Source organism: Pseudophryne corroboree, chromosome 2 (assembly GCF_028390025.1).
Source record: "Pseudophryne corroboree isolate aPseCor3 chromosome 2, aPseCor3.hap2, whole genome shotgun sequence".
Taxonomy (NCBI): Eukaryota; Metazoa; Chordata; class Amphibia; order Anura; family Myobatrachidae; genus Pseudophryne; species Pseudophryne corroboree.
In genome coordinates this window covers 15,316,843-15,334,088 of record NC_086445.1, presented here as the reverse complement: position 1 = coordinate 15,334,088, position 17,246 = coordinate 15,316,843, and the positions used below count along the sequence as shown (strand labels likewise).

Below are 17,246 nucleotides of genomic sequence, written 5' to 3'. Positions count from 1 at the left end.
AAACCTAACCCTTCCCGCTTGGTCCCTAACCCTCCCTTCCCCGCTGTCTAAACCTAACCCTCCTTCCCCCGGTCCCTAATCTTCTTGGCCCTGCAGCCTAACCCCCATTCTTCTGCCTAAACCCTGCATACCCCGCGGCAGGATGGCAGCGTGTCAGGACGATCTGGATGCCAGCTGTCTGTATTGTGACGCCGGCATCCTGAGTGGCGTCGGTATGTAGACGACAGTATTGCATCCTTCGGGATCCCTGCGTCTGTATATCGACCGCCGGGATCCTGTTTGTCGGGAAGCTAACTGCTTCCCCTACACAGGATGTCTGTGTGCACTGTATTCTTCATAGAATAGTTTTTCTCTATCGTCCTAAGTGGATGCTGGGGTTCCTGAAAGGACCATGGGGAATAGCGGCTCCGCAGGAGACAGGGCACAAAAAAGTAAAGCTTTACTAGGTCAGGTGGTGTGCACTGGCTCCTCCCCCTATGACCCTCCTCCAGACTCCAGTTAGATTTTGTGCCCGAACGAGAAGGGTGCAATCTAGGTGGCTCTCCTAAAGAGCTGCTTAGAGAAAGTTTAGTTTAGGTTTTTTTCTTTACAGTGAGTCCTGCTGGCAACAGGATCACTGCAACGTGGGACTTAGGGGGAAAGTAGTAAACTCACCTGCATGCAGAGTGGATTTGCTGCTTGGCTACTGGACACCATTAGCTCCAGAGGGATCGAACACAGGCCCAGCCGTGGAGTCCGGTCCCGGAGCCGCGCCGCCGACCCCCTTGCAGATGCTGAAGCGTGAAGAGGTCCGGAAACCGGCGGCTGAAGACTCCTCAGTCTTCATAAGGTAGCGCACAGCACTGCAGCTGTGCGCCATTTTCCTCTCAGCACACTTCACTGGGCAGTCACTGAGGGTGCAGAGCGCTGGGGGGGGGCGCTCTGAGAGGCAAATATAAACCTTATACAAGGCTAAAAATACCTCACATATAGCCCATAGGGGCTATATGGAGATATTTAACCCCTGCCTGACTGGAAAAATAGCGGGAGAAGAACCCGCCGAAAAAGGGGCGGGGCCTATCTCCTCAGCACACGGCGCCATTTTCTGTCACAGCTCCGCTGGTCAGAACGGCTCCCAGGTCTCTCCCCTGCACTGCACTACAGAAACAGGGTAAAACAGAGAGGGGGGGCACATTAATGGCTATATATATATATATATTAAAGCAGCTATAAGGGAGCACTTAATATAAGGATATCCCTTGTATATATAGCGCTTTGTGGTGTGTGCTGGCAGACTCTCCCTCTGTCTCCCCAAAAGGGCTAGTGGGTCCTGTCTTCATTAGAGCATTCCCTGTGAGTTTGCGGTGTGTGTCGGTACGTGGTGTCGACATGTATGAGGACGATATTGGTGTGGAGGCGGAGCAATTGCCAAATATGCAGATGTCACCCCCCAGGGGGTCGACACCAGAATGGATGCCTTTATTTGTGGAATTACGTGATGGTTTATCTTCCCTTAAACAGTCAGTTGAGGACATGAGGCGGCCGGACAATCAATTAATGCCTGTCCAGGCGCCTCAAACACCGTCAGGGGCTGTAAAACGCCCTTTGCCTCAGTCGGTCGACACAGACCCAGACACGGGCACTGATTCCAGTGACGACGGTAGAAATTCAAACGTATTTTCCAGTAGGGCCACACGTTATATGATTTTGGCAATGAAGGAGACGTTACATTTAGCTGATACTACAGATACCGTAAAACAGGGTATTATGTATGGTGTGAAAAAACTACAAACAGTTTTTCCTGAATCAGAAGAATTAAATGACGTGTGTGATGAAGCGTGGGTTGCTCCTGATAAAAAGTTGATAATTTCAAAAAAGTTATTGGCATTATACCCTTTCCCGCCAGAGGTTAGGGCGCGCTGGGAAACACCCCCTAAGGTGGACAAGGCGCTCACACGCTTATCCAAACAAGTGGCGTTACCCTCTCCTGAGACGGCCGCACTTAAGGATCCATCAGATAGAAAGATGGAAGTTATTCAAAAGAATATATACACACATGCAGGTGTTATACTACGACCAGCTATAGCAACTGCCTGGATGTGCAGTGCTGGAGTAGTTTGGTCAGAATCCCTGATTGAAAATATTGATACCCTAGATAGGGACAATGTTTTACTGTCGTTAGAACAAATAAAGGATGCATTTATCTATATGCGTGATGCACAGAGGGATATTTGCACACTGGCATCTCGGGTGAGTGCTATGTCCATTTCAGCCAGAAGAGCCTTATGGACACGACAGTGGACAGGCGATGCGGATTCAAAACGTCACATGGAGGTTTTGCCGTATAAAGGGGAGGAGTTATTTGGAGTTGGTCTATCAGACTTGGTGGCCACGGCTACTGCCGGGAAATCCACTTTTTTACCTCAAGTCACTCCCCAACAGAGAAAGGCACCGACCTTTCAACCGCAGCCTTTTCGCTCCTACAAAAATAAGAGAGCAAAGGGCTTGTCGTACCTGCCACGAGGCAGAGGAAGAGGGAAGAGACACCAACAGGCAGCTCCTTCCCAGGAACAGAAGCCCTCCCCGGCTCCTGCAAAAACCTCAGCATGACGCTGGGGCCTCTCAAGCGGACTCGGGGACAGTGGGGGGCCGTCTCAAAAATTACAGCGCGCAGTGGGCTCACTCGCAGGTAGACCCCTGGATCCTGCAGATAATATCTCAGGGGTACAGGTTGGAATTAGAGACGGATCCTCCTCATCGTTTCCTGAAGTCTGCCTTACCAACCGTCTCTTCCGAAAGGGAGAGGGTGTTGGAAGCCATTCACAAGCTGTACGCTCAGCAGGTGATAGTCAAAGTACCCCTATTACAACAAGGAAAGGGGTATTATTCCACTCTATTTGTGGTACCGAAGCCGGATGGCTCGGTAAGGCCTATTCTAAATCTGAAGTCCTTGAACCTCTACATAAAAAAGTTCAAGTTCAAGATGGAGTCACTCAGAGCAGTGATAGCGAACCTGGAAGAAGGGGACTTTATGGTATCCTTGGACATCAAGGATGCGTATCTACACGTTCCGATTTACCCCGCACACCAGGGGTACCTCAGGTTCATTGTTCAAAACTGTCACTATCAGTTTCAGACGCTGCCGTTCGGATTGTCCACGGCGCCTCGGGTCTTTACCAAGGTAATGGCCGAGATGATGATTCTTCTTCGAAGAAAAGGCGTATTAGTTATCCCATACTTGGACGATCTCCTAATAAGGGCAAGGTCCAGAGAACAGCTGGAGACAGCTTTAGCACTATCTCAAGAGGTGCTAAGACAACACGGGTGGATTCTGAATATTCCAAAATCCCATTTAATCCCGACAACTCGTCTGCTGTTCCTAGGAATGATTCTGGACACGGTTCAGAAAAAGGTTTTCCTTCCAGAGGAAAAAGCCAAGGAGTTATCCGATCTGGTCAGGAACCTCCTAAAACCAGGAAAAGTGTCAGTACATCAATGCACAAGAGTCCTGGGAAAAATGGTGGCTTCTTACGAAGCAATTCCATTCGGCAGATTCCATGCAAGAATATTCCAAAGGGATCTGTTGGACAAATGGTCAGGGTCGCATCTGCAGATGCACCTGCGAATAACCCTGTCACCAAAGACAAGGGTGTCACTTCTGTGGTGGTTGCAGAAGGCTCACCTATTAGAAGGCCGCAGATTCGGCATTCAGGATTGGATCCTGGTGACCACGGACGCCAGCCTGAGAGGCTGGGGAGCAGTCACACAAGTAAGAAACTTCCAGGGAGTATGGACGAGTCTGGAAAAGTCTCTTCACATAAACATTCTGGAACTAAGAGCAATCTACAATGCTCTAAGCCAGGCGGAACTTCTCCTGCAAGGAAAGCCGGTGTTGATTCAGTCGGACAACATCACGGCGGTCGCCCATGTAAACAGGCAGGGCGGCACAAGAAGCAGGAGTGCAATGGCAGAAGCTGCCAAGATTCTTCGCTGGGCGGAGAATCACGTGATAGCACTGTCAGCAGTGTTCATCCCGGGCGTGGACAACTGGGAAGCAGACTTCCTCAGCAGACACGATCTTCATCCGGGAGAGTGGGGTCTACATCCAGAAGTCTTCAACATGTTAATAGACCGTTGGGAAAGACCAATTGTAGACATGATGGCGTCTCGCCTCAACAAGAAACTGGACAAATATTGCGCCAGGTCAAGAGATCCACAGGCAATAGCTGTGGACGCACTGGTAACTCCTTGGGTGTACCAGTCAGTGTATGTGTTTCCTCCTCTGCCGCTCATACCAAAGGTATTGAAGATCATACGGCAAAGAAGAGTAAGAACAATACTAGTGGTTCCGGATTGGCCGAGAAGGACTTGGTATCCGGAACTTCAAGAGATGCTCACGGACGAACCGTGGCCTCTACCTCTGAGAAGGGACCTGCTACAGCAGGGTCCCTGTCTTTTTCAAGACTTACCGCGGCTGCGTTTGACGGCATGGCGGTTGAACGCCAGATCCTAAAAGGGAAAGGCATTCCAGAAGAAGTCATTCCTACCTTGATTAAGGCACGGAAGGAAGTCACCGTGAAACATTATCACCGCATTTGGCGAAAATATGTAGCGTGGTGCGAGGATCGGAGGGTTCCGACGGAGGAATTCCAACTGGGTCGTTTCCTACATTTCCTGCAATCAGGATTATCTATGGGTCTCAAATTGGGATCCATTAAGGTTCAAATTTCGGCCCTGTCAATATTCTTCCAAAAAGAATTGGCCTCTGTCCCTGAGGTCCAGACTTTTGTCAAGGGAGTACTGCATATACAGCCTCCTGTGGTGCCTCCGGTGGCACCGTGGGATCTAAATGTAGTTTTAGATTTCCTCAAATCCCATTGGTTTGAACCATTGAAAAAGGTGGATTTGAAATATCTCACATTGAAAGTGACTATGTTACTAGCCCTGGCCTCTGCCAGGAGAGTATCTGAATTGGCGGCTTTATCTTATAAAAGTCCTTATCTAATCTTCCATTCGGATAGGGCAGAACTGCGGACTCGTCCGCATTTTCTCCCTAAAGTGGTATCAGCATTTCATCTGAACCAACCTATTGTGGTGCCTGCGGCCACTAGCGACTTGGAGGACTCCAAGTTGTTGGACGTTGTCAGAGCCTTAAAAATATACATTGCAAGGACGGCTGGAGTCAGAAAATCTGACTCGCTGTTTATATTGTATGCACCCAACAAGTTGGGCGCACCTGCTTCTAAGCAGTCGATTGCTCGTTGGATTTGTAACACAATTCAACTTGCACATTCTGTGGCAGGCCTGCCACAGCCTAAAACTGTAAAAGCCCACTCCACAAGGAAGGTGGGCTCATCTTGGGCGGCTGCCCGAGGGGTCTCGGCATTACAACTCTGCCGAGCAGCTACGTGGTCGGGGGAGAACACGTTTGTAAAATTTTACAAATTTGATACCCTGGCAAAGGAGGACCTGGAGTTCTCTCATTCGGTGCTGCAGAGTCATCCGCACTCTCCCGCCCGTTTGGGAGCTTTGGTATAATCCCCATGGTCCTTTCAGGAACCCCAGCATCCACTTAGGACGATAGAGAAAATAAGAATTTACTTACCGATAATTCTATTTCTCGGAGTCCGTAGTGGATGCTGGGCGCCCATCCCAAGTGCGGATTATCTGCAATACTTGTACATAGTTATTGTTAACTAATTCGGGTTATTGTTAAGGAGCCATCTTTAAGAGGCCCTTTCTGTTGTCATACTGTTAACTGGGTTTAGATCACAAGTTGTACGGTGTGATTGGTGTGGCTGGTATGAGTCTTACCCGGGATTCAAAATGCCTCCCTTATTGTGTATGCTCGTCCGGGCACAGTACCTAACTGGAGTCTGGAGGAGGGTCATAGGGGGAGGAGCCAGTGCACACCACCTGACCTAGTAAAGCTTTACTTTTTTGTGCCCTGTCTCCTGCGGAGCCGCTATTCCCCATGGTCCTTTCAGGAACCCCAGCATCCACTACGGACTCCGAGAAATAGAATTATCGGTAAGTAAATTCTTATTTTTAAAGCTCTCTAATATGGGCTTCTCTGGTAGCAATTCAATGTGGTAGTTCCCAAACTGGGCGCCACGGGTGGTGGTCCAGGACCAAAGCAAGTTATTTATGATCAATATGAACCACTGCTGGTGGCTGCCAATCATACAGTATGACGCGGGTCCCTGTCCACCACCATATAACAGACCCTGATGATAGAAGAGCACAATTTACTTTGATAATTTGTCCTGAATTTCTCAGTAATACCCTTTCTAGACAGAAAAGCCTGAAAGTCCCGGCAATTTCAGTGCCGGGTCGTTTTGCCGGGACCTGCCTTACCCCCCCAGCCCCTTTTACACAGACATGCAAATTACCAGGTCGAAAATTTTGACCCAGTAATTTGCAGATCAACACGGGTATTTTGTCTGTGTGAAAGGATCAACCCGTGTTGTCATAATTCCCGTGTCTCCGGCCCTGGTAAATTCCATGGTCGAAGTCCCGGGAATTACAACACGGGTCCGACCCTTTCACACAGAAAAAGGACCCGCGTGTTTCATGAAATTACTTCACCCGGTAATTTCATGTTCTGTCTGAAAGGGGTATAAGAAACTTTTTGCCTATGGGTGCCGTGACAAAAATGCTGATACTCTAGGGCAGAGCTGGCCAAACCAGTCCTCGAGATCTACCAACAGGTCACATTTTCCAGATTACCTATCTGGTGCACAGGTGTAGTCATTACTAATTAAGATGTGCTGCATTCATTCCTAACTGACCATTCTACAGATCTCCAGGAGGACTGGAAAACATGAACTGTTGGTAGATCTCGAGGACCGGTTTGGCCAGCCCTGCTCTAGGGGGACGTGATTCAGGAACGTTTGGGAAACACTGAATTAGATGCTAATGGAAGCGTGTGTATTTTTCTCTGGATACTACTAATCATTTGGTCTTGATCTCTAGACAAACGGAAATTCCAATGGCCTTGTCCCAATGTTACGCGTCTACAACAACACTGCTCGCTACGTGGATCAGGGAGGAAATAAGGTTTGTAGTGCGGCCGGCTGACACCGCTGTGTATTATAACCGCAGAATCCACAGAACGTAAATCACCATTTATATCTTTAGTCTCTGTAAGAATGTTTGTGCGGTAGTGTTGGGTATCTCTGGGTAGGTGAATGTTTCCGCTGTTGGTCTCTGATCTGATGGCACGATGGTGTAACGTGGGTCTATCTGTCTATCTCCCACCTTCCTCATTGTGTATGTCAGTCTGTCACTTCATGAGGCGAGTTAAATGCTCCTGTTCGTATATTGCGTGACGTGATTGGGATTTTGCCGGACTCGTTACAGAGACCCGGGGCATTCGCCATCTACTTGGAGCCATGGCACTACGACGTGTTTGACTTCCTGGACCTGAAGAAGAACACTGGGAAAGAGGAACAACGAGCAAGAGATCTCTTCTATGCCCTGTGGATCCCAGATCTCTTCATGAAACGTGTGGAATCTAATCAGGTGCGGAACACTGGACTCTCTGTACTATAGGAAAACTAATTGCCCTTGTATGCCGTTCTGCCCTCTGATCATACACTGACATGTTCATTAGTCTCACATTTACGTACTGAGCAGACTCTGGGTCCAGTGAGCCGAATCTGGGTGTAGTGGCGCTTGCACAGTGAGCCTCACCTGGGTATGATGCTGCTTGCTCGGTGAGCCGGGTCTGGGTATGATGCTGCTTGCTCGGTGAGCCGGGTCTGGGTATGATGCTGCTTGCTCGGTGTGCCGGATCTGGGTGTAAGCCCAGTGACATGGTGAGCCGGATCTGGGTGTGTTGGCGCTTGCACGGTGAGCCGGGTCTGGGTGTGTTGGCGCTTGCACGGTGAGCCGGGTCTGGGTGTGTGGGCGCTTGCGCGGTGAGCCGGGTCTGGGTGTGTGGGCGCTTGCGCGGAAGCCGGGTCTGGGTGTGTGGGCGCTTGCGCGGTGAGCCGGGTCTGGGGGTGTGGGCGCTTGCGCGGTGAGCCGGGTCTGGGGGTGTGGGCGCTTGCGCGGTGAGCCGGGTCTGGGGGTGTGGGCGCTTGCGCGGTGAGCCGGGTCTGGGGGTGTGGGCGCTTGCGCGGTGAGCCGGGTCTGGGGGTGTGGGCGCTTGCGCGGTGAGCCGGGTCTGGGGGTGTGGGCGCTTGCGCTGTGAGCCGGGTCTGGTGTGATGGCGCTTGCTCGGTGAGCCGGGTCTGGGTGTGATGGCGCTTGCTTGGTGAGCCGGGTCTGGGGTTTGTTGGCGCTTGCTCGGTGAGCCGAGTCTGGGTGTGATGGCGCTTGCTCGGTGAGCCGAGTGGGTGTGATGGCGCTTGCTCGGTGAGCCGGGTCAGGGGTGTGTTGGCGCTTGCGCGGTGAGCCGGGTCTGGGTGCGATCCCAGTGACATGGTGAGCCGGGTCTGGGTGTGATGGTGCTTGCGCGGTGAGCCGGGTCTGGGTGTGTTGGCGCTTACTCGGTATACCGGGTCTGGGTGCGATCCCAGTGACATGGTGAGCCGGGTCTGGGTGTGTGGGCGCTTGCGCGGTGAGCCGGGTCTGGGTGTGATCCTAGTGACATGGTGAGCCGGGTCTGGGTGTGATCCTAGTGACATGGTGAGCCGGGTCTGGGTGTGATCCTAGTGACATGGTGAGCCGGGTCTGGGTGTGATCCTAGTGACATGGTGAGCCGGGTCTGGGTGTGATCCTAGTGACATGGTGAGCCGGGTCTGGGTGTGATCCTAGTGACATGGTGAGCCGGGTCTGGGTGTGATCCTAGTGACATGGTGAGCCGGGTCTGGGTGTGATCCTAGTGACATGGTGAGCCGGGTCTGGGTGTGATCCTAGTGACATGGTGAGCCGGGTCTGGGTGTGATCCTAGTGACATGGTGAGCCGGGTCTGGGTGTGATCCTAGTGACATGGTGAGCCGGGTCTGGGTGTGATCCTAGTGACATGGTGAGCCGGGTCTGGGTGTGATCCTAGTGACATGGTGAGCCGGGTCTGGGTGTGATCCTAGTGACATGGTGAGCCGGGTCTGGGTGTGATCCTAGTGACATGGTGAGCCGGGTCTGGGTGTGATCCTAGTGACATGGTGAGCTGGGTCTGGGTGTGTGGGCGCTTGCGCGGTGAGCCGGGTCTGGGTGTGATCCTAGTGACGTGGTGAGCCGGGTCTGGGTGTGATCCTAGTGACGTGGTGAGCCGGGTCTGGGTGTGATCCTAGTGACGTGGTGAGCCGGGTCTGGGTGTGATCCTAGTGACGTGGTGAGCCGGGTCTGGGTGTGATCCTAGTGACACGGCGAGACTACTGGGCATTTGGTAAAAGTTATGGCGCTCACCTACAGATTGTTGTTTTATTGTGGGGCTCTGATTTTGCAGCTCTTTGCTCAGTACAACACCCATTGTGGCAGAATCTGAGGCATATAGCAGGGGACACCCCTAATACCTACCCAGAGTCCTTGTGTTTTCTCTCCTAACATCCTCTCTCCTACAGGACTGGTCTCTGATGTGTCCTCACGAGTGTCCGGGCCTGGAGGAAGTTTGGGGAGAGAAGTTTGAAGAGTTATATGGAAGGTAGGTGATTGTTCCTATATCGTGCAGTCACTGTAACCTGTCCATAGATATACTGTGGTGGTTGCGTATTGCGGAGCATGTGCTAGTAACTACGTGTGCCGCAGGTATGAGAAAGAGGGGCGGGCACGCAAGGTGGTGAAAGCCCAGCAGCTATGGTACGCCATCATCGAGTCTCAGACAGAAACTGGCACGCCGTACATGCTCTACAAGGACTCGTGTAACCGCAAGAGCAACCAGCAGAACCTGGGCACCATTAAGTGCAGTAACCTGTGTACGGAGATCGTGGAGTACTCCAGCGACGATGAGGTGGGTGCCATATGTTACACACCTGTCGGATGTAACAGCCGCTGCTGTATGTGCCGTTATTAATGTCTCGTCTCGTGTGGCCACCTTGCAGGGCTCTGTTATCAATGTCTCTTCTCGTGTGGCCTCCTCGCAGGGCTCTGTTATTAATGTCTTGTCTAGTGTGGCCCCCTTGCAGGGCTCTATGTGCCGTTATTAATGTCTTGTCTCGTATCGCCCCCTCGCAGGGCTCTCTGTTATTAATGTCTCATCTTGTGTGCCCCCCCCCTCCCCGCAGGGCTCTGTGCCGTTATTAATGCGTCTCGTGTGGCCCCCTCGAAGGGCTCTGTGTTATTAATGTCATGTCTCGTGTGGCCCCCTCGAAGGGCTCTGTGTTATTAATGTCATGTCTCGTGTGGCCTCCTCGCAGGGCTCTATGTGCCGTTATTAATGCGTCTTGTGTGGCCCCCTTGCAGGGCTCTGTGCCGTTATTAATGTGTCTTGTCTCGTGTGGCCCCCCAATGCAGGTTGCCGTCTGTAACTTGGCCTCCCTCGCCCTGAACATGTACGTGACTCCTGAACGCACCTTTGACTTCAAGAAGCTGGCAGATGTCACCAGGGTCGTTGTCCGGAACCTGAACAAAATAATAGAAATCAACTTCTACCCTGTTCCCGAGGTGAGTCCTTGGGAAACCCTGTACCCAGTCGCCCGTCTTGCAGTCATGCCCAGGATTTGCAGCCAGTGGTCACTTGGACTCCACTATTGCATCATTTTCCATTTGACCTCCTCCTTCTCTCTGCCCACAGGCCGAATACTCAAACAAGAAGCACCGTCCGATAGGAATCGGAGTGCAGGGTCTGGCCGACGCCTTTATCCTCATGCGATACCCGTTTGAGAGCCCCGAGGCCCAGTTACTGAACAAGCAGATCTTTGAGACCATTTATTACGCCGCGCTGGAGTCCAGCTGTGAGCTGGCTAAAGAGCTCGGAGCCTACGACACCTATGAGGGGTCTCCTGTTAGCAAAGGGGTAAGGAGCGATGGTTCTCATTGCCGGAATATAGTAATAGAGGCTCATACACTCTTCTACCAATGACTGTGGCTAACATTCGTGTTGTCTCTCCCACCAGATCCTGCAGCACGACATGTGGAACGTCACGCCCACCGCGCTGTGGGACTGGACGCCGCTGAAAGAGAAGATTGCCAAGTGAGTCAGTGTCTGCGACTGAGAACATGTGTCAGGAGTGTTATACCCAGGCGTAACACAACCTTCTGTCTGTGTCCGTCACAATTGGTGTCCGTACAATGAATGCAGTTTGTGCCCCCATGGTAGATTGTACCGAGTGTTTATTACTGATCCATCTTGCAGATACGGTATTAGGAACAGCCTCCTCCTAGCGCCAATGCCCACTGCCTCCACCGCACAGATACTGGGCAACAATGAGTCCATTGAGCCCTACACCAGCAACATCTATACCCGCAGGGTCCTGTCCGGGGAGTTCCAGGTAAGGTCGGCTGACCCTGTGGCAGGTGTTGCGTTGCCCGCGGCAGAATCCCACCTGTAAACACTGTCCTGTTTCTCCGCTTAGATTGTGAACCCGCACTTGATGAAAGATCTGACGGAGCGAGGTCTGTGGGATGAAGAAATGAAGAATCGGATAATTGGCTGCAACGGCTCCGTTCAGGTACCGCCGTCCCCTTTGTTACCATAACGCATTAATCGCAGTATTAGGATTCTTATGTTTTTGGTTAATAAACTTCTATGACTTCCTTTGTTGCGGATTTGAATGTAAGTTGCGTTGACACCATTTCCTGTCCATCTGTCTGTGTGAGAATCTTACTACATCTATTTTAATTTCTGCTCTCACCATCGTGTCCCCCCAGACTATTGACGAGATCCCCGATGACCTGAAAGAGCTCTACAAGACGGTCTGGGAAATTTCCCAGAAAACCATCATTCAGATGGCCGCCGACAGAGGAGCCTTCATTGACCAGAGCCAGTCTCTAAACATCCACGTGGCGGAGCCCAACTACGGCAAGCTGACCAGTATGCACTTCTACGGCTGGAAGCTGGTAGGTCATGCATGGAGGGGGATGGGGTTACACATTCAGTGCTTCATTTGCTGCGCTTCCTGCAGCTGCCTTGTAGGAACAAGTTGTGGGAAGATCGGGCGATCTAAGACATGAAACATTCAGCGGTTCCTCCACTAGGAGTCCAGTAGGATCACAGCAGTCAAGTCACTATGAGGGTGAAGGGTGAAGGCTGCTCCCAGGTGTCACCCGCCGAGGGGTAACACCAAAATGCCAGCTTCTCCTCCGTGACGTGCAGCACTCTACTCACACTGCAGTCAACCAGTCACCAGGGGGCAGCTAACCGTGACAAAAACAAGGGACAGGTTGAGATGTCGCGCCCCCCTCCTTCCTGAGGAGTCGCGCCCCCCTCCTTCCTGAGGAGTCGCGCCCCCCTCAGCAGCTCATGCATGAACTCGTTCACCTGCACCAGGTATTGCCATGGTTCGTAGCACCATGAGGAACGAGTTCTGCGCTTTGGATTGCAAAGCTTCCGTTCGAGTGGAAGATGAGCAAACCATTTAATGTTGCCATGTTATGCAGGGTCTGTGGTCCTGTTCACGTGTTTGTAGCCATTGGACAGGCAATGACACGTGCCACAGATTGGTGTTAGCCTGAGCATGAAGCCAACGTGCCAAATATCTGGAGCTGGCTGCGATAAAGCCTGCAGATTGGACAGATTAGGGTGGTGGGTAGATCTGGGAGGTGATGGGATGTGTAAATGACTGTGGAGCGTTCTCATGGCACAGTGCCTGGATAACGTGCAGAATATAGACTGTGCTAATTTGCGAGCACCCCCTGGGTGGCTGCGATACGCCAGAGTCAGGTGCGGCCTGCATCTGTTCATTCACATGAAACATTTGGTGTGATGTATCCTGGTTACTCGTAGCATAGTGAGACCCCCCCCCCAGTCTGAGTTCTAGGTGCGGGCATCTATCATTAGGCTGGGCTTCCCTCCGTAATCATTATTCTGGTGTAACTATTGCACGGATATCATTAGTGTTAGCCAGGACACATGGCTCCTTTCTCACACGTCTTCTCTTTTTGGCAGGGATTGAAGACCGGCATGTACTATCTCCGAACCCGGCCTGCCGCCAACCCCATCCAGTTTACACTAAACAAGGAGAAGCTAAAAGAGAGCTCCAAAGAGGAGACTGAAAAGGAGGAGCGTAACAAGGCCGCCATGGTGTGTTCTCTGGAAAACCGCGACGAATGTCTAATGTGCGGCTCGTAGCGGAGCTGAAACCATCTGATGGGAGCGGCCGCTCCGAGGAACACAAACTGGATCAAAGACTGGGAACTGGGCTGGGCTGTCCGTGTGTGGTGTCCTTCTACCTTCCTGTAGTCTCTGCGTTTGGGCTTGCAGTCTCTACATGTATCTGCAGGTCAGGAGTGCTGTTACTACTCCACCATTCTTCACTGTGCTAGAAATTAATTAATTGTTTTCTACAAAGCAATGATTTCCGTGCCGAATCCTTTCATTGTGTTTTGGGGGACGGGGTAATCCTCCCGGGCGCTGGTGCTGGTGAATGCTGCACATTGATGCACAGCACTTGTGTATAAATGATTGTATCCTGGCAGGGTGCGTGAACAGGTTTGTGTTGGGGGTGTGGTTACGGAAAGTAAAATGCGTGAGTCACATTTCATGGTACGCTCAACGTTTAGCTGTTTGAGGGACGTCTGCTTATACTACAGATTTTATGGCTGCTGCCTTCAGATTCCCGCACAGGTCTACTGTGTCCCCCTCACTGATCCCACCTCTGCAAGTGACCCGACCTTACTTACGTATTTGAGTCTTACCTCTTGTGCGGAACATCAGCTGGAATTCCATAGAAGCCTTTGTCCCTGGGGCTTATTTTGAGTGTGGATGTCTGTGTGTTCCTGCCGCATAGAACACTTGAGTTGGCGTCCTGTGTGCGGTGCATACGTGCTATTTAGGGAAGGAAGCTCTAATGATCCTCTCGCTGGACCCACCTGAATGCAAGGAAGGATATTGGGGCTTTCTGTGCTGTTCAGGGTAACCCTATATAGCGGTTTTACCTTGGTTGTCACTGTCTGCACCATTTATTCTAGCTTCTTGTGTCTCTAGGACCTCTAGTCCTCAAGGCACTCTTAACAGTCCAGGTTTTAAGGATATCCAGTTTTGTGCACAGATGGTATAATCAAATTGAGGTACTAATTAAGCATTTGTGCTTAAGCATGGATATCCTTAAAACCTGTACTGTTAGGGTGCCTTGAGGACGGAGTTTAGGAACTATTGCTCTAGGGTGTACATGAGTCTAGCTGTATGTTTGGGGTGTAGTAGAAAAATACAACCAGTTTTAGTATTGGACTTTATTGAGCGGATTCGGTTTTACTCGGTTCTCAAAACAGAATCTTATTGACCCACTGATGTCACGTGTTTTGGATAGCCAATAAGATTCTGTTTTGAGAACAGAGTAAAACCGAATCCGCTCATCACTAGGAAATATATCCATATAATGGAGGAAGAAGTGTCAAGCCTTGGCGAGAGAGAAAGTGGAGAAGTTGCGCCAAGCATCAGCATCCGACACCTTTATCTAGCACAGTATATGATATCACAGAAACAGATTTGGGCAGAGTCTGCACTTTATCACTCTCCAAGGCTTGATGCATCGCTCCCTTAAGCAGATGTGGGGCAGTGATGGGGTCTGGGAGCTGAACATAAGGTGGCGTAGGCCATGGTAATCGGATGTGTTGTATGTTCTATTTCTGTAGTACCGTATAGAAATGAAAGCGGACGCCTGGTCAGGCCTCCAGTAGATCCTTCACGTCTGACCAATGATAAGTGAAGGACTATTTCCCAATACCTGCCCTCACCATGCCGCAGCTTGGCGTATATGTATATGGTGCTGCCATGCACACACACACCCTCTTACGGTCTGGCTGGGGAGACAGTCATGTGACACGTTACGGGGCGCTATGTCCCTATACCCGCAATGCTTCCTGTGTGAGGTTATCGGCATCAGAGCAATAGACTTAGCCCAGAGGTTCTCAAGGCACCCCAACAGTCCAAGTTTTACGTATATCCATGCTTGGATACAGATGACTTCATCAGTACCACAGTCAATTTGATTAAAAAATCTATTCTGAGCCATGGGTATATGTAAAACCTGGACTGTTGGTGTGTGGTGAGGACCGCGTTTGGGGACCTCTGGTGTTAGTGACTCTGGATGGACCGGCAGAGTTTAATGTGTTGCACAAAAGGCTGAAACAGCTCCCAGTTGTAACTCTGCATCGCGCCTGCCCTGTAGCAGAAGGTGCCCACAGTATAGCTACAGCCTGCGGACTCTTCCTGTGACCTAGGACAGAAGGGATAGGCACCGCACATGGGGAGACTTACTGCTGGAATAGGAACATTGCAAAGGACTTTTATTTGGCTTTCAAACACCTATAAATATGAAAGGATGGGAATTACTTTCCACTAACTGCAGCGCCGGTCCCCATAACCATGCAGCCTGAGATGTGTTGCTGCCAGTGCCACCGTAACACGGTTCAGTCACATTCCCATAGAATCATGCCTTTCCCTGTAACCTAAACTCCTGCCCGTATACAACGGCAGACTCCCCGCTATCCTACCGCACCCGCGCTGTCCAGAATATTTTAGTTTGATTCATTAAACAGTTAAATGCAGATTATGAAATGTGTACAAATGGTTGTGGCCGGCTCGCTGCTCTTGTCTGTGGTATTGGAGGTCCATAGTCTGCAAGACACCTAAATCCGTGGCTGGGTCAATAACTAAAGTAACAAGACCTCACGTGTGTGATGTTCTCTAACTCACTCTAATTCCCCACCAGGCCAGAGCAGACAAGTTATATCAGGTTAATTTATTTTTATTTGTAAATGGTAATTATGAAAAGCATTTTATCCTACTGCTTATGTCTCCAGATCCTACTAGTGTGTCACCCCTCTGGCCAGGGATCTCCTCCACTGGTCCCCAAACCTCCTTTTGAGGCAGCAGCAATTGTTCTTATCTGGTTGGTGAAGGGACTTCTGTGGCCTAATGTTCTCAGTATCTTGCACCTTATCTCATTGGTCCTCAGGCCGTATATTAGTGGGTTGATCAGGGCAGGGATGAGTAGGTAGATGGCACTGAGAAGATTGTGGGTGTCGGGGGTGACTGAGCCAGACACCCTGTAGACGATGGATGAGGACAGACTGAAGAAGTAGACGATGAGAATGACCAGAGCGTGGGTCCCACAGGTGTGCAGGGCTTTGTGCCTCAGCGTCCCGGTGGAGATCCTTAGTGCAGCTCTGATGATGCTCCCGTACGAGGTGGAGAGGAATGACATGTCAAATATGATGGAGATCACCCTCAGGCTCAGCCCTGCCAACTTGTTCCTGGAGATGTTCCCGCACGCCAGATGCAGCAGGGCCATGTGCTCACAAGCGAAGTGGCGGATGGTGTTGGAGCTGCAGAAATGCACGATGGACGCCAGGTAGATGACCGGGCTGACGAAGGAGACGCTGCGTATGACGGCCGCGATGGTCAGCTGAAGCAGCCTGTGATTGCTCATGATGTGGGAATAGCGCAGCGGCTTGCAGACGGCGATGTACCTGTCCAGCGCCATCATCAGCAGTACGTTGCAGTCCATCATGATGATGAAGTAGATGAAGAACATTTGCACCAAGCAGCCAGTCAGAGAGATGCGGTTGAGTCCGAAGAGGAACCCGAGGAGCATCTTGGGCATGATGGTGGTGGTGCCGCAGATGTTGATGGCGGACAGCATGGAGATCAGGACGTACATTGGGGCGTGCAGAGAGCTCTCCATCCTCACTGTGTGGATGATTAGACCGTTGGTGACCAGGATCACCATGTAGATGAGGAAGAACGGGATGAACAGAAGACGCCTGATCTTGTGGAAGCTTGGGAAGCCATCCAAGGTGAATTCCTGGTGAGAACAAAGCGTGGCGTTCATGGCGGCCGCTGGTCAAGTCATGGCCAGACACCTGGGGGGAGATGACACATGACATGGATTCTAGTTCGTAACACAAGCAGGGTTGGTTTAAGCCTTGGGGGTACTCGGGGCACTGAAGACAGGGGGGCCCCTGGTGGAATGGAAGGGGGTGTTCTATAATTTATTTTGTCACATGCAAGAATAGCAGCATCCTATGTACTACTTACAGACTGGGACATCCTCCGTAATCAGGCTATGAACACAAGTCACTTGTATGGGGGGGGGGGGGGGGGGGACCAGAATCGCTTAATTCTCTGTATAATGTAAATGACTCCAAAGTACAAGTGCGGTCATGTAGATGGAGGAGACTGATTGTCATGTTACCCAGGTGAGAATGGTGGGAGGACACCA

At 51.1% G+C, this 17,246-nt stretch overlaps 2 protein-coding genes across 4 annotated transcripts in view; one reads left to right on the top strand and one right to left on the bottom strand.

Annotated features, from left to right (window-relative positions):
- Window positions 1-13,376, top strand: part of RRM1 (ribonucleotide reductase catalytic subunit M1) — a 33,783-nt gene extending 20,407 nt beyond the window's left edge. For all 3 annotated transcript variants that reach the window (XM_063950829.1, XM_063950835.1, XM_063950830.1), the window contains exons 9-19: window positions 6,955-7,038; window positions 7,342-7,503; window positions 9,489-9,568; window positions 9,673-9,874; window positions 10,378-10,527; window positions 10,658-10,879; window positions 10,980-11,056; window positions 11,219-11,354; window positions 11,439-11,534; window positions 11,734-11,922; window positions 12,971-13,376. In XM_063950829.1, coding sequence (XP_063806899.1) covers window positions 6,955-7,038; window positions 7,342-7,503; window positions 9,489-9,568; window positions 9,673-9,874; window positions 10,378-10,527; window positions 10,658-10,879; window positions 10,980-11,056; window positions 11,219-11,354; window positions 11,439-11,534; window positions 11,734-11,922; window positions 12,971-13,153 — 1,581 coding nt within the window. In that variant the 3' untranslated portion in view covers window positions 13,154-13,376. The remainder of the gene's footprint in view (window positions 1-6,954; window positions 7,039-7,341; window positions 7,504-9,488; window positions 9,569-9,672; window positions 9,875-10,377; window positions 10,528-10,657; window positions 10,880-10,979; window positions 11,057-11,218; window positions 11,355-11,438; window positions 11,535-11,733; window positions 11,923-12,970) is intronic.
- Window positions 13,377-15,789: 2,413 nt separating this feature from the next.
- LOC134993051 (olfactory receptor 52K2-like) lies at window positions 15,790-16,884 on the bottom strand. Its single transcript, XM_063950839.1, has one exon. The coding sequence runs from the start codon at window positions 16,854-16,856 to the stop codon at window positions 15,840-15,842; it is 1,017 nt and encodes a 338-aa protein (XP_063806909.1). The 5' UTR covers window positions 16,857-16,884; the 3' UTR covers window positions 15,790-15,839.
- Window positions 16,885-17,246: the final 362 nt, after the last annotated feature.

Bases quoted from the DNA above. Each gene is read 5' to 3' on its own strand.
- LOC134993051 (XM_063950839.1), bottom strand. From the start codon at position 16,856: ATGAACGCCACGCTTTGTTCTCACCAGGAATTCACCTTGGATGGCTTC.